This window comes from Lepidochelys olivacea, assembly GCF_965140295.1.
Source record: "Lepidochelys olivacea isolate rLepOli2 genome assembly, chromosome: 14".
Taxonomy (NCBI): Eukaryota; Metazoa; Chordata; order Testudines; family Cheloniidae; genus Lepidochelys; species Lepidochelys olivacea.
Genome location: NC_140424.1, coordinates 15439435 through 15455628, shown reverse-complemented (window position 1 = coordinate 15455628; position 16194 = coordinate 15439435). Strand labels below are relative to the sequence as shown.

The following is a 16194-nucleotide window of genomic DNA, read 5'->3' as shown; positions in this document are numbered from 1 at the left end:
AGAGAAAGTTTGCACAAAGCCAATGCACAAGTAGGCTGAAGTAGTGAGTTACTGACCGCGGCGCTCTGGGCAGCATACCTGGGACCTGCTGGCCACGACAACAATCTGGTCCCTATTCACTGCCAGGATGCAGGGTAGAGGAATCCTGGGCTCGCTGCAGCGCTCCATGGGGTACAAGTTGTAGCCGAAGAGGGGCAGCTGGATCACATGCTCTGCGGGAAGGGAGACTGTACTAATGCCTATGTCCAAAATCCGCAGAATGATACGTGAGACAGTGCTAAACGCTCATCCACCCAAGCACTTGTTTGCAAATCAAACAGTGATAATGGCAACTCCCCATCCCCTCACTGCAGCCCACGCTGGCTTTATTCATGCCCTGTCCTTTGAAGAACAGTAAATACACACAAAACCAGAACCCTTTGAAAAGCTCTTAAGGGTTTTGCATGGGGCCCTAGCAGGCCTCCAAAGAGAGCCAAGACCAGAAGTGGGGACCCTCTATGATGAATGCCCTGGCCCCAGGCTGAATGGGGGGCTCAGGTTCCCTGGTCCTGGGCTCGTCAAGGCTTTAAGGATCATTGCCAACTTTGCAAATAGCACCTAGCGGCAAACAGGAAGCCAGCACAAAGGTGGCATCCACTAAGCCCAAGCAGCAAGCAGTGCCGGGACTCTTCCCTTTCCTCTCCCAGGGGCCCCTGTCCACAGTCGCCTCACCTATGAACTGGATTTTTGCCTCCTGCTCTCCGAGTGGGTTCATGGTTTCCAGCAGCCAGTTGACTTGGCTTTGGAGAACCTGTGGGTTGATGAGCTGGAGCACGGGCTTCGGGGCATAGTCCATCAACTCCTGACTAATCAGACAAGCAGAGCACATAAGGACATGTCTGCACAAACAGTTACTGCATGGCAAGCTGGGGTGCAGATCTATGGCGCACCAGCTGACTGCATCCGACTTGTCCCTGGGGACCCTGCTGTGCGGCAGCATGCAGTAGGAAACAGGGAGTGCGCATCAGCAGGTTCCATATGTACCGTAAGTGCGTGGCCGGCTGCAGTGCTGTAAATTTGCTCCCCGACTTGCTGGGCAGTAAGTGTTCACTTAGACATGCCCTGACTCACTTCCATGTGGGGTTAGTAAAGAAGAACCACGCAGGACTAGTTGAGGGCATCAAGAGGGCATGAGATCAGTTTCTAAGAGCAGCCATGGGGGAAGGTGGACTAAGTTATGCTTGAGTTAGACACAGATGAAACAATGGGGACATCAAACTTCAGCAGGAAAGAAACGTACCCACCAGCAAAGGACAAGCCAGCACCCTGTGAAATAATTTACTTCCCAAAGGCAACAAGCACTATTTGAATGAAGGTTGCCACACTGCAATAGAACTACATGGTATTGCATATTGGTATAGCTAGCCAGTGGGGGCTCAGGAGCCACCAGTCCCCCTAAACCAAATAGCACTTTACACCTCACCCCCATCCTGGCTCACTGGAGTGCCTTTACGGCTTCCCCCTCAAGCAGACGTGCCTGACCACCTAGCACCCCAAAGCCAGGATGGTTCATCTCCACCAGCGCTGGCTTATGGGAATTTCAAAGATGCTTCCACCCCTGCAAACATCACCCCATTCTATTCAGGGTCCAAGGACACTGTAAGGGAGCCTGCAAATGAAGCTCACAGCTGGCGGAAGGAATCTTTGTCTCTGTGCCCTTTGTCCCTGCATCCTCCTTTAGGCAACCTTCATCCACATTTATTTAGATGCCTAAATATGTATTTTAGGTGCCTAATGTTAGTGAAAATGTTGCCCTAATGAGAGAGAACATTCAATACAATTGAAAGGCAGTGAGTTTAAACCAGATCAGAGGAAACTCTTTGTACTCAAGTCGTCGTAACCTTTCTGCCACAAAGTACCAATGATGGTAAGAGCTTAGTAGAATTTTTTTTAAAAGGTGTTACGTGGCTACTGAGAATATTCACAGGTCAGTTAAAAGTGTAAGAGGGATATAAACCCTCATGCTTCCAGGCGTGAGCCAGCCATCAAGTGCCTAGGGTCAGGAAGGAACTTCCCCTACAGGCAGGTTATTCATAATTATCCACTGCAGGGTTTCTTGCATCTTGGTTTGAAGCATCAAGACAGGACTTTGGACTACCCAGAGCACTACTCTGGTCCATTCTGGCTACCCCTGGAAACCCTACAGAGACAGACTTACTTGGATGGTGGGGAGCCCAGTCCTCTGGCCCAGTGCTGGAAAAGGGCCATGGTGCCCACCTGGTTCTCCAGTTCACTGTTGTAGTTCAGCAACAGCTTCCCTTTCAGGTAATCGTGCCGCACCTGAGAGAAACCACAGCACAGGGGCTCTGGGGAAGTTTGCCAGCTGCTAAGAACTGGCCTGGATGGCCTCCCGTGGCAGAGGCCTGGAATCTGCACTGCAGGGAGTTCTTATTGAGAGTGCATTAGAGCAGACACCTAGCTCCCAGCCCCATTCTGGCAGATGCAAATAGCCAGGGATGGCAGGAACCCAAAGCAAAGAGCTCTGCTTGTCCTCACACCCCAGCTCTAATTGGATGTCAGGCCACAAGCTCCAGCCTGGGCCCAGGACAGCAGGATGAGGGCCCCTCTTGGTTCTCATAGGTACTTGGCCAAAAGGCACCAGCAGCTCACTGTACCATACAGACCCCACAATCGATCCTTGGGCTCCCTGTCATTCACACCTAGCTACCTGCACTGCACTCTTTAGCCTCTTATTTGCACACTGCTTCACAGACCCCATGGCGCTGCACGTGAGCCTCCACAATGGGACGGGGATCTCTAGAGCAGCTTTCTCCAAGCAGGGGAAGGGAATGAGGAGGAAGCTGGAGAGGTCTGCTCATTGATACCAAAACACTAGATTTAGCCAATACAGCTGCAAACAGCAGCCTGTAAGGGTGGCTGCCCCACGCACAGGGCTGGGGTGAGTACTGGGCTCTTCCCCAGGGGGGAGAGGGGTCAGGCACCAAGGAGGATCAGACAGTGATGGGAACATTAGGAACATTAGCAGCTACACAAACTGGAACAAAAACCAACCCAGATCTCTTGCTTCAGTCCAGAAGCTGGCTGCCTGCCCCCTGCTTTACTGCCCGGGAGGACACAGGGGCTTCTGTCCTTGGATCAAGCATTAGCTATTGGCCACTCCTGGAAGTGGGATACTGGGCTGCATGGATGGTACCTGTGTGAGACCCTCGGAGGAGTTCCCAAGAGCCCACAAGCAGTGTGTGGTTTTCTCTTTGGAGAAGCCCCTTAGCAGTAGGCACCGTGCCTCTGGACTCTGTTCCGTGGCTGCTGGGCCTCAGGGAGCTCGTGCGGATGGTGCTGACTCCGCAGGTTACCTGACTGTAGTGAATGCTGATATACAACTCATTCTCGAAGTGCAGGGGTGTCTTCCAGGAGAGCCGGCGTAAATCCAGGATCATCGAGCTGTCCTCCAGCAGGTAGTCATGGATGTATTCGTCCTGGCGCACCGGCCTCACCACCTTCCCTGTACACGCACAGCCTCGTCACCGCCTCCTCAGAGCAACTCTGGGGGGGTGGGAAGTGACCCCAGCCACCTGCAACCCACCAGGCAGCCTCTTCACCCCCACACAGTCCCCCAGCATCACACAGCACTAGCCACCAGTCATTCAAGGGGAGGACCAGCTTTAGGAGCAAGCAACACGGACCACCAGACAAGGGTCCCCCAGCCCTTGGGGGTAGGTGTCATAAACCAGGGAACCCCAAGCAGGGAGGCACCATCAGTTAAGGGCACCTCCCCAGCCCTCGTGGGGGAAGGGCAGCAGGGGAAGCGGCAGCCATGATACTTTGTGCCGGAGACGCTGCGTTTAGAAAGCAGCCGCCCGCAGCAAACGCCAACAGGCCAGGAGGGACGTTCAGCCGCTGCTTGTTCCCATCGCAGCGTCGCTGATGCTGCAGTCTGGGGCGCAGCGGCATCACGACAGGGCCAGCACGTGGGGAGGAGGAGCTGACGAGCCAGGCACAGTTCCAGCCCTGCGCTATCCGACGCTGCTCTGGGTCTGCTCCCTGCTAGCAGCCCCAGGGGGAAGCACCCACAAAGGGGAGGGGGACGAAGCCAGGCCATGCCCCCTCCTCACAGTGCACCTCAGAGCTGCCTCTAGGGCGGGCAGTTGATTTCAGCAGCCTGTGGGTCTGGAGCCCTGCGGGAGGGAGAGGGGTCAGAGAGGCTCCCAGCCGAGCCAAAGCCCCCCCCAGTCAGGTAACTGATCAGGGATCCCATCAGGAATCTGACTCTACCCCAGGACAACGCAAACCCCGCCCTTCTACTTGCCACCGTTCTTGCTGGCAAAGAGAGTGAACTCCTGGATCTCCTCCTGCTCGCTGATTCCCATCTGCTCGCAGATCTCCCGCACCACTTCCCCAGCCACCTGCAGCCAGGGAGAGAGACGGGAGGTTTTTACCCTCAGGACTGGGCAAACACCCCTTCCAAAGGGCAAGCAGATGCTGCTGGGCTCACTTCCTGCTACGGAGCAGGCGGGTCGGGGAGTGGAGAGCGACAGAGCAGAACCCAACGACGGGGTCTGGGCGCAGACATGCCAGCTGGCCTCTGGGGCTGGTGGTTTCTCTATCCCTACTCGAAAGGGGCAGCAGCTGGGAATATTTGTTTGTTCAGTGAATCAACCCTCAAAAAGCCCTGACGCTGATTCACAGGGGATGATTCCGACTCAATTCCAATGAGCCAAGAAAGCTTGGAGTACCTTTGCCCTGGGCAAGGCTCTGGGAGCAGCCAGGTAACTTAGAAGCCCAGCTCAATGAGAATGGGGTTCTCCTGTCCTCCCAGTTCTGGAGGGGAAGGTAATGGCTCAGACAGCTCCCTGCTAATGAGTTTTATGCAGACACATGGCCCCGGGGGTCTCCCAGCACAGGGCAGATGTACAGTCCCGGGGGCCATCCAGCACTCCTGGCACGGGCGGACGCACGGCCCCTAGGGGGCCACCCAGCATGGGGCAAACATACTGCCTCAAGGGGGCCGCCCGGCACTCCCAGCACTGGGTGGACACACAGTCCCGGGGGTGCTCCTGGCATGGGGCAGACACATGTGAGCTGTGCTGAGCTGATCTCACATCCCAGGAGGGAGCTGGGATCAAGCCTGGTGCCAGTCGACACAGTGAGGAGCCAACCAAGTCTCAGGCCTGGAATCATCTCCTGGCTCGGCTCTTCCCGGGAGCAGTAGGCAGGGGCTCACCCACATGGATGGGTAATGCTGCCCGTCTCCCCGGCGCCCTAGAGCCTGGACCAAACGGGGTCGTTGGGGGCAGGGAACTCACAGTGAACATCCTGATTCCAGTGGTGTATTCCAGGGCCCCTGACAGGGAGATCACCATCCGGCGGGAGCCACGCCCCTTCTGCCCAGGGAAAGCACAGCGTCAGATACAACCCCCACAGCGCCCACTCCACCCTCCACCATCTCCACCCCAAACACCTCCCACACCCAGCACCCTCCACTCATGTCCCATGGCACCCGACCCACCTCCTCCACCCTACACAGCTCCCTCCTCCCCATGCCACCCCCACCCTGCATGCCCCAGACCACCCCACTCCTTCCCCTGCCAGGTACCAGAAGTGCTTCCATCTCTACGCGGAAGGGCAGGTGCCGGCGGCTGCCGTACATGATCATCTGCCGCAGGTTGCCATAGCAGGTCCTGGCTAGATCTGTGGGAAAGGGAGAGATGCTACAAGCCGAGGAAGAGGAAGGGCTAAGCAGCTAATCTCCCTGGGCCGGGTCAGCCTGTAGGCACCAGACCCAGGTCAACACCTCTGCTCTAGTACAAGAGACACCTAAGCCCTTCCCAACAGAAATCCACCCAGGGCAGCACAGGCCTCTCTGCCAGTGAATGATCATGTATCAGAGATAGAGCGAGCTGCCCTGGGCTGTGCTGGGGTTAGCAGGCGACAATTGGGGCACAGGAGGTTGCAGGGGAGGGAGGAGGACTGGCAGCTTCCTCTGTTCCCTGTGTTCTTATAAGATTGTCATCCCAAGCTCCTCAGATCCTTCCACCCAGCCGGCCGATGGGTACAATTCTAACTAGATCACAGGCCACACTGACTTGAAAGGGAACTGGATTGGGCCCCTGACAATTAGTGATCTGTCCAGACCCATCTATCCAAGCAGAGCCCCCAGCAGCCGCCTACTTTGTGCTAAGGGATACTTTTCAAACACTGCCCTCCAGTAACCCAAGCACTCCATCAACTCCCTGACACTCCCAGGACAGCTGCTTTCTTGGGGAGAGGGAGATCTACTCTGACCAACCCACCCCACCCCACCCCAGAGCCAGTGCAAAGAGCAGGGGCTGGGAAGCAGCTGGTACCTTGGTGGGTGCTGGCTGGATCGGCGCTGGCTTGCTGCAGGAATTTGGTGGCGTATGGCATCAAGGTGTTAGAGGGAAGGAAGAAGCCGGTGAGCAGGCTCAGGAGCTGCCAGCCACGGATACAGCTTTCCCTGCAGGGCACAGAGAAACAAAGGACACTGGATCACCAGGTATGGTAGTGAGGGAGGCAGGTGGAGAAACTCTCACACAGAGAGGGGAGGGACACCCTTGGGTGGAGAGGGGGTGTTGAAAAGAACTACAACCAATGTCACCAACTCACAATTTTATCATGAGTCCTGTAATATTTGGGGGTTTTCTTAAAGCTCAAGTTCCTGGAGCCATAAGATCCGGAGAGGAGCTGAGCTTTCATTTACAATACAATGGTGTGTCTAGCCCGTCTGGCTGCAGAGAAAAAGCTTGAAAACTGACCCTTAAAGGTTCCAGCACTGGGAGGCTGATAGAGGGAACCTGCCAGGGATTATTCTTTACATTCTCACGAGTTTTAAGTGAATTTCAGTATCTGGCGGGAGACGGAGGAGGGGAGAGAGAGAGAGAGAAAAAAAATGGTGTCCCCTTCAGGAAGGGGCTTTGGTGGAAAACCACTCCACTGCTCAGATAACACAGGGATGTCTAACAATGTGGATGCCTGGCTGGAGAAGGAGGAGGGGAAGGGATTGATGGAGGGAGAAAAAACCCACAGTGAAAACAAAACCCTCCACTGCACACACAATCCTCCCCCCGGGGACAGAGAGCAAACCACCCGGGATGGAGGTCAGTCACATTGGTTAACACATGGCTGGACGGGGCTCTGCTACCGCAGTGCCGGGGAAGGTACAAGAACCCGAACAGAACAGAAACCAATGAGCATGAGACGGTTTTCTCCATCATTTCAGCCAGAACAAGGAAGCTCAGCGGCTGCCAGGTGAACTGGATCCACGTCAGGGACCTGCAGCAGTCACACCGGGACCCCCCTCAGGTATCGGCACCCTGTTGAGCTGTACGTGCACGCACAGGCCTTGTCTACACACACAAGCTGTACTGCTCCAAGGATACCAGTGTAGTTACACTGGTACCCCCCTTAGAGTGGACACAGTCATAGCTGTGTGAAGGAGAAGTAATCCCTTTCCTGATCAGGAATTGGCTGCTGTGGTCTAGCCCCCTTTATACCTGCATCTGCAGTAGGGTTTGTACCAGTATAACTATTTCAGTAGAAATTCTCCCCACACCTGGCAGTTCCCCCAGTACAAAGCCTGCATGTAGACCAGCCTTGGAACCAAGATTCAGGCTCTGCCCCAGGGAGCTCCCAGTCCTGGCGATTGACCTATCACACGGCGCTGCAGGAGGACAGGGACGGATGTGATAGCTGCCATTCAGCCTTGGATCAGTGGTCCCTGGAGGGGAGCCAAAGGCGTCTATCCCCAGGAAGAGCAGCAATAAGGCACAAGAACGCACACCAATAACTGGAACTGCTGCAGCAGCCACAGGAATGCAGGGGCATCCGTAGAGCCATCAGCAGCTTATCAGGGAGCTCAATAAAGAGGCAACCGGGACTTATCAAATCACCAGAGCAAAACGTCTGCCAGTGCAAATACACCTCTGCAGCTGAGACACACAAGAGCATTGTTCCACTGAGTGACTAACCCCAGCCCCATAGTTACAGTTTAACTTCTTCAGAGCCATAGCCCTGGAGTGATGGACAGATGGGGTGCACACACAGAGAGCTGGACATGCTTACAGGTATCCACAAGGTGTCCTGATAAACTGCATGGCTTATGGTAATGTACATGCCAGGAGGTGAACGCCAGGCAACTACTGCTTTGTAGTGGGGCCCACCAGGGTAACTTCACGGACTGCAGGAGATTTACTCCTGGTTTACACCAGCGTAAGAGAGGAGAATCTCAGGCCCAATGTTTCTGCATTGCATGCGCTGATGAAATAGTTGAAGTGTGACTCTCTGCCCCTGCTCCTTAATCATCATTAAAGTGACTGGGCAACAAAATGGCAGATGAAATTCAATGTTGATCAGTGCAGAGTAATGCACGTTGGAAAACATAATCCCAACTATACATATAAAATGATGGTGTCTAAATTAGCTGTTACCACACAAGAAAGAGATCTTGGAGTCATTGTGGATAGTTCTCTGAAATCATTCACTCAATGTGCAGTGACAGTCAAAAAAGCGAACAGATTGTTGGGAATCATTAAGAAAGGGATAGATAATAAGACAGAAAATATCATATTGCCTCTATATAAATCCATGGTACACCCACATCTGGAATACTGTGTGCAGATGTGGTCGCCCCATCTCAAAAAAAGATATATTGGAATTGGAAAAGGTTCAGAAAAGGGCAACAAAAAATGATTAGGGGTACGGAACAGCTTCCAGATGAGGGGAGATTAATAAGACTGGGACTTTTCAGCTTGGAAAAGAGATTACTAAGGGAGGATATATAATAGAGGTTTATAAAATCATGATGGGTGTAGAGAAAGTAAATAAGGAAGCGTTACTGTATTTACTCCTCACAACACAAGAACTAGGGGTCATCAAACAAAATTAATAGGCAGCAGGTTTAAAACAAACAACAGGAAGTATTTCTTCACATAACGCACAGTCAACCTGTGAAACTCTTTGCCAGCAGATGTTGTGAAGACCAAGACTATAACAGGGTTCAAAAAAGGACTAGATAAGTTCATGGAGAATAGGTCCATCAATGGCTATTAGCCAGGATAGGCAGGGATGCAAAACCATGCTCTGAAGTGTTCCTAGCCTCTGTTTGCCAGAAGCTGGGAATGGGCGACAGGGGATGGATCACTTGCTGTTTACCTATTCAGTTCATTCCCTCTGAAGCACCTGGCACTGGCCACGGTCAGAAGACAGGACAGATGGACTATTGGTCTGACCCAGTATGGCCATTCTTATGTTCTTAACATTCCCCCCATCTCTCTCTCTCACGTACACACACACTCACTCAACCCTCCTGCCAGTGTGGGTTTTCCCACACTTACCACCCTCACTCTCTATGGCCACAGGGCCAGCTCCCCACTCCCATTATAACCATGCAGCCAGGAGGTTGCCCTCCCTGTGTTCTCCCAGTCCCTCCCTCCAGCCAGGTAGCCCCCTCTGGGCACACGCCCATCTCTTGCCATGGACAAGCCCTCCGTACTCACGGCTTGGGATTCTCCGTGATCTGCTTGATGACCTGGCAGTAAACCTCATCACGCAGATTCTCCTTCTCCTTGCAGAGCTGCACATGGGAGACCAGCATTAGAGGGGCCAGAGCGCCGAGCCAGCCCCTGTGACATCTCCCAAGCACACACAGGGGACCCTCAGGGCCTCACCAAAATCCACTCAGGTGTTTCCATTCACTGGCCTCTGAGCCTTCCTGGGACTGGCAACCATCTGGCCCAGCAGGGAATAGACTGCTCCAAAATCATCTTTATGGAGAGATGCCCAACGAGGTGAAATCATGGGATCTCCTTCTCACCAGCCCCTATTCAGATTCCACCTCTCCCCCTGAGGAGGCCAGTTCCCGGACCTCTGCCCACACACACCCTTGTTTCCTGGAGAGCTCATCTCCTGGCTTCACACTCCCTTCAGCACCCCAGCACGTTACCGTCGGGAGGACCACAAACCTGAAGAATCTCATAGACGTAATTGATCTCGGCCTGGTTCTTGAGGGTGGGCTGGTCTCCCATGAATCTCATCAAAGCTGCAAGGCAGGAGCCAGCATTAGACTGGGACTGGATGGGTGGAAGGTGGGGCTGATGAAGCCCTGGTGTGTGGTTCCTGGTGTGTCTAGCGGGAGGGGTGTGGATCCAAATGCTAGAACACAATCTCGTCTCCCCAGTACGAGCACACTAAGCACCAGGCAAACGTGTTTTATGGAGCACATAGCTGTTAGAGGTGAAAGTGACCTAGGGCCTCTGCTGTCCCTTCCCACCAGGTTATTCTTCCCTCCTCTGATCAACAGGCATCTTTGTGTGGCCACTGGGACTGTCTAAATCAGCCCCACTCCAGGCTCCTGCAGCCCCACCCCTTTATGCCTCAGGGCAGTGACTTACTCATAAAGCTCTTTGTCGCCAGCTCGTTCATCTCGCTGTCGGAGTACTGAAGCAGGGACTCCTGGATTGGGACCTGCAGAATGGGAGCCGCGGAGGTGAGTGGCAGCACAGAGTGGGGTGGAGCTGCACAGGGGAGATGCTGGCCTCGCTGGGAAGTGCAGGCAACACAGGAAATCCCAGCATGGTCGATGCACCCTGCAGGCCCAAGAACTCCAGCCCATCAGCCCTCGACTCCAACCCCCCCGCCCCCCTCCCCAGTGGCCCTGGGCTGAAGTTCCAGCTGCAGACTCACCCTTCCTTTCTCCCACCCCCAAATACACCCACCTTGGTGTGCTCGACCAGGGTAGCTGGGCTCCTCCTCTCCGCACTCATCCCCTTCCATCCCAGCCTAGAGAGAGGGGACATTTGTTTGGCACAAGAAATGCCCACGGCTTGCTCTGCACAGGCAGGGGCTGCCTGTGTGTACATACGCACACATACGTCCACGGGCAGAAGGGGCCCAGGCTACTCACATGGACTGGGCCTCCCGAAAGTGTGCCATGGCGAACTCCACCATGGTGTAGTGATGGGCGTCTGGGGAGAAGGCAGAGCTGGTGATTTCCGATGCCAGGCCGGGGACAGAGCCCTGAGGGGACAGATACCAGACCCGCCCCCAATGTTAGCTCAGGAAGGGCCTCTCCACCACCAGTCTCCTGCTTGAGGCTCATCTGTCTCTCCTCTGCAGAACCCTTCCCTTCCCCAAGTGGGTCGTCCCCTCTCCCCTCCAGGAATTTAGCTAAGGTACTCATCTGTTCCCCTCACAGCCTTTAATGGATTATCCTCAACACCCCTGTGAGGCAGGACAGTGCTGTTACCCCCATGGTTCGGAGGGTGACCTGAGGCACAGGGAGACTAAGTGACTCAACCAAGGTCACATGGGCAGTCCGTGGCAGAGTAGGGAACTGAACTGGGGTGTGCCAAGTCCTAGGCTGGTGCCCTAACCACTAGACCACTCTTCCTCTCACCTGTGCACCCCTACTTCCCTCTGGGTATCAGTCACTGGCAGAACCCTCCCGCCAGGTAGTTCCCTCTGCCTTTCCAGAGACCCTCCTCCAACAGCCACTCCAGAGCCCAGCCATGTCTCCCCGCGCCCCACCGGAGGCCTCACCTCCCTGCTAACACTCGTCTCCAGCTGGTCTCTTTTCAGGCTGTTCTGGAGCCTCTCCTGTCTGTCCATGTGGGTGCTGAGGTAATCAGGGGCTGCCGCCAGCTGCACCATGCTGCAGGGAAAGAGGCCGGAGCGGCCACCAATGGAGCCGAACTGCCAGTCTGCCAGATGTGGGTGAAGAGAGGGACAGGTCGCTATCAAGGAGCATGACAGCATCAGGTAAAGAGCAAGGGGGGGTTGTGCTTCTGGCAAGCACCTCTGAGGGCTTTACAGGTGGCAGAGAGCCTCACGGCTCCCCGGAGTAACATCCCTGCTATGCGGGCAGGGAAACAGGCACAGAGCAGGGATGTATCTTGCCCAGAGTCACTCAGTGAGTCAGTGGCAGAGCTGGGCAGGAGGGCACAGAGGGGAGCTCTCCTCCCCTGCTCTAATTCCTAGACTGCTCTTCTCATGCTGTGCCAGGCCGTTGCATGCCTCCATCCCTTAGCTCCCCCCAGATGGTGGCAGATGATGCTGGGAAAGGCACTAGAGGATCTCCCTGGTACCCCGTTGGCAGGGGCTGGAAGGAGGAAGTGGGGGTCTGCTGGTTCTGATGCTGGGCAGGGGCAGTGCCAGTGCCCGGATTACAGTCCTCCCCTTGCCTGGGTCTGTTTCCCGGCAATGCCGTGTTACATAGCCGAACGCCCCCTGCATGGCAGGTGGAATGTCTGGGACCCAGGTCTGGGATGGTGGGCCCCTGGGCACTGCAATTGTGGGTTGATTCCCGTCCTGCCCAGCTTGGATCCATGCTCTCACCTGGCTCTAGCCCCTGCATGGGCAGTAACTGGATGAGGTCACCCTTCTTGAAACTCAAGAGGCTCTTGTCATCTGTGACATAGCTGCGCAGAGCAATGACGTAGTTGGAGTCCTGTGGGGGAAGGGACAGTGAGGGGGCTGCTGCCTGTCTCTCTGGTTCCTCTGACTGACGAGTCCTCGTACGGCACTTTGCCCTGCCAGGGCCATATGCCTCAGCCGCTCCCTCACCTGCTTCAGCTCCTGGAGGAAAAGCTCCACCATGGCCTTGACCTGCCGAGCCTTCGCCGAGTGCAGGATCAGCTGCTCGTTCTTCAGGGAGAACTCCAGGCTGCTGCTGCCCCTCAGCTCCACCGACAGCACGTCTGCAAAACTGAAAACGGCCGAACATGCTCCAGCCACCAGCACCGGGACGCCTCCAGCGCTCGCTCGCATGGTATCACCGGGGCGACCAAGGGCAGGAAGGGCTGTTCAGTGTTTCATTAGCATCACAATCCCTTGTGCAACTGCCCCCGGGGAGAACAGACCCAGCAATGGCACTCGCACCTTGCAAACGGAACACAAGGCAGGGGAGGCTGAAAGGAAACTAAACAGCCTTTAAAAATTGATGAGGCCAGCCCGCAAAAATCACCCCAGAAGAGCTGAGCGACACTCTCCAAATGGCGGCGTGTAGGCAGGGAAGCTGTCGCCCCTTCTCAAGAGAGACCCTCTGCTTGCATCACCCGCCTTTCTCCTGCTCAAGGAGCAGAGCTCCACACACTGACGCAGCAGAGCACATTCTGCACGTCACCGTCACAAGATGAAGAGGAGGACTTGTGGCACCTGAGAGACTAACCAATTTATTTGAGCACGAAAGTCTCTAAGTACTCTAAGCCACAAGTACTCCTTTTCTTTTTGCGAATACAGACTAACATGGCTGCTACTCTGAAACCTGTCATCACAAGATGGCGCACCCAGAACTGCCCGATAGCGAGGCAACGGACCTGCCCTCCTGCCCTGCAGGAACCACCCCCTGCACATTTAAGTCCTGCTGCTGGCTCCTCCTGAACCCACCTCTGGGTCCAGCCCCTCACCTGTAGCTGCAAAGGATTTTCAGGTATTCAGGGCTGAAACTGGCTGCTTTTGCCATCTTCAGCAGCCGGAGTCCCCGGTGAGAAACCCCAAGGAGCTGGACGTCGCTTCCTCTTTCCCCCTGAAAGAAAAATCCACCCACAGGCAGGTCCTGACCACGGCCACCTGGCAGAGACCTTAGCACGGGCCCCGTCTGAAAGGATGCATCTGGGGAGACCTTTTCTTCCATATGTAAAGGTGACAAGGTACTGCCAGCCCCTGAATGCAGCACTCTGGTGATATTTCTACACCAGTCTGACAATCAACAGGCACAGCAGACAGGCAGAGACCAAGGGACAAGACTGAGCGCTAAATAGGCCAAAGGACGGATGGGGGCATGCTGGGGGAATTGACTTGTAGGCAATGAGAGGATGGCAGGTGTCAAGCAGGGAGCCAGGACAGACAGGGAGATATGAGAATCGGAGGGGGGTGGAAAGATAGACAAGGAGAAGAGATAGGAGAGGGAATGCAAGACACAGACAAGGGAAAAGAGTTGATAGGGAGAGCATATGACAGGTGGATAGGAAGGGACACAAAATGGGACAGAGCTGCAGAATCAGGGTTTTTAATACCCCCTGGTGTAGAATGTTTGGAAATGGGGGTTATATAAAGAAAGGAGCCAGGGGCACACGCTGAGTTGGGCCTGTGTTTGAATTTTGATTCCCCCACTATCCCAATGCTTGCGGGGGGCAGAGGGAATGCTGATCTGGGGTTTGGAGAAGAGACAGACAGACTCACCTTAACTGAGAAGAGCCGGGAGAAATAGTTGGCCCAGTTATCCCGAGCAGCCAGCACAATCCTCTTCTTTATCCCGTCCTCTAGAATGGAGGTGGTGTCCATGCCGACCTGGAATTCTGCTGCCAGGAACAGAAAGCAGAAGCTCTGTCACCAAAGGTAGGGATGGCCCAGCCTCTCCACTAGGAGTTCACATCCTAATTGTGCTCAGCTAGCGAGGGGCCCAACTTGGAGGCCTTTGGAAATTGGGCTCCAGTGGTGAATTTTGCAGCTGGAGCCCATCTCTACCCAAAAGTCACCACAATGGGACCACCTGGTCCCTGGGTCTCCAAGTTGCCCTATTCCCAGCCACCGTGGGAGGGGCTGGTCCTGAATATCGGGGCCCCCCTTGTCTGGGCCAGTGGTACTCGGTCTTCCCCACAATAAAAACTTCTCCTGCCTCTTCCCTCCACAGCTAACTTCCTGCCCCCTGCTGGTGCCTCTTTCTGACGAAGGAAGCCCCCTGTGTCTGAACGTGCCCTCTTCAAAGTAATATCCAGCCCACACGGCGTGTCATTGCAGCCCCCTTCCCACTAGCACAATCCCCAAAGCCAAGCCGCCTTTGCTGGCTTGGCAAGCGCTGGGACAAGGACACTCCAGTGCGGTTCAGCACACACCTGTGTGACTCGTCCCCTCAAAGCCTGCTACATCCAATGAAACTCCCATTGAGGCAATGGGGTTAGTGGATGGAGCCTGGTGGCAGGAGCACCAAACTTCTAATCAGGCTCTGCCTCCAACTCATGATGCAGCCTAAGGCAACTCTATGTCACTGCTCTGTGCCTCAGTTTACCCCCATCTAAATGTCTCTGGGTCACAGATCCACCAAGAGGATTAGTTAATGTTCCCAGGCTGCTTTGCAGATTCAAATGCTGCAGGCTTAATGCTAGTGAAGCCATCCTGCCAATACAACTCCTATTCCCTGCAGCATCACCCATGCCAGGTTCTCTCATGTAACCCTCTCAGCTCCTGCTAAGAGTTCTGCATCCCCGCCTTGGGGAAGAACCAAGCCACCGGTTACCCAACAAGTCTTTCATCTTGCGCCTCTCCTCCTTGGAGATCCGGATGCAGGACTCCGAGTAAGTATCTTGCATGATCTGCAAAGGAACAAAGCAGTTGGGATTCCACTGGAGATATTTCTAGATACATCAGCCCAGTGGAGTCTCTGAAGCTGCATATCAATTAGAGACTCAGGGAGCAGAGAGCAGGTGCATGGCTTGGACCGATACAGGGGAGGGACCAACATAGTTAATGATGAAGATGGGAGGCAGAATGTTAGAGAGACTAGTGAACAGAGAGGATGGAATGGGACACACACACACACACACTTACCTGCTTACATAGAAGGTTCAAGCAATACGGGTGACTGAAGTTTTCTTTGGGGTAAAACACCTGCACAATGAAAACATCACCAGTGTTAGACTTGTAACCACAGGTTCTCCTGTGGGAACTGTTTTGTGATCCAGCTGTCCTACCGCCAGACAAAGGGTCAACCTCCAGCTTTACACTGGAGACAAAGACAGCAGTGCTGGGGGAAGAGAGCTAAAGGAGAAAAGACTCATCACCAAAGCAGTGGAGCAATGGGAGAAGCCTGGCCGCGTCAGCGGTGCTCAGCTGCCAGACATGCTCGCGATAATTAAGGAAATCAGACGGCTCTGGAGGATCAGTCAATCCACATGGACTCTCCTAGGTTCCATGCTGGCTAGGGCTGGGAGGAGTCAGTAGGTGTCTGTTGGTTCCAATACTGACCTGGGACTGTCCCAATGCCCCACCTCCAGCTCTGCAAGAGTCCTAACCCTCCTCTTGTGTGGGTCTATTTCCCAGAGATGCTGCGTTACAAAGTGGACACTCCCTACACGGCAGGTGGGCCATCCGGGATCCAGGAAGAAAGAGGCAGCTTACAGAAATAGGTCGCCTATATGTGCTTTTCCTCCATTGCTCACATTTTACAAAGGTGGGCAACCATAC

General features: G+C 54.7%; 1 protein-coding gene across 1 annotated transcript in view; it reads right to left on the bottom strand.

The window, feature by feature from the left end:
• The window catches only part of MYO15B (myosin XVB), a gene marked incomplete at its 5' end in the record, with an annotated part of 79978 nt that overhangs the window by 3110 nt on the left and 60674 nt on the right, over positions 1–16194 (bottom strand). Inside the window, 20 exons of the mRNA XM_084646555.1 lie at positions 79–212; positions 712–845; positions 2198–2319; positions 3354–3502; positions 4307–4403; positions 5304–5381; positions 5594–5688; positions 6345–6475; positions 9513–9589; positions 9978–10054; positions 10407–10479; positions 10731–10794; positions 10919–11031; positions 11554–11714; positions 12349–12460; positions 12577–12718; positions 13419–13537; positions 14194–14312; positions 15248–15323; positions 15559–15618. Of these exons, the coding sequence (XP_084502681.1) occupies positions 79–212; positions 712–845; positions 2198–2319; positions 3354–3502; positions 4307–4403; positions 5304–5381; positions 5594–5688; positions 6345–6475; positions 9513–9589; positions 9978–10054; positions 10407–10479; positions 10731–10794; positions 10919–11031; positions 11554–11714; positions 12349–12460; positions 12577–12718; positions 13419–13537; positions 14194–14312; positions 15248–15323; positions 15559–15618 (2133 nt within the window). The remainder of the gene's footprint in view (positions 1–78; positions 213–711; positions 846–2197; positions 2320–3353; positions 3503–4306; positions 4404–5303; positions 5382–5593; positions 5689–6344; positions 6476–9512; positions 9590–9977; positions 10055–10406; positions 10480–10730; positions 10795–10918; positions 11032–11553; positions 11715–12348; positions 12461–12576; positions 12719–13418; positions 13538–14193; positions 14313–15247; positions 15324–15558; positions 15619–16194) is intronic.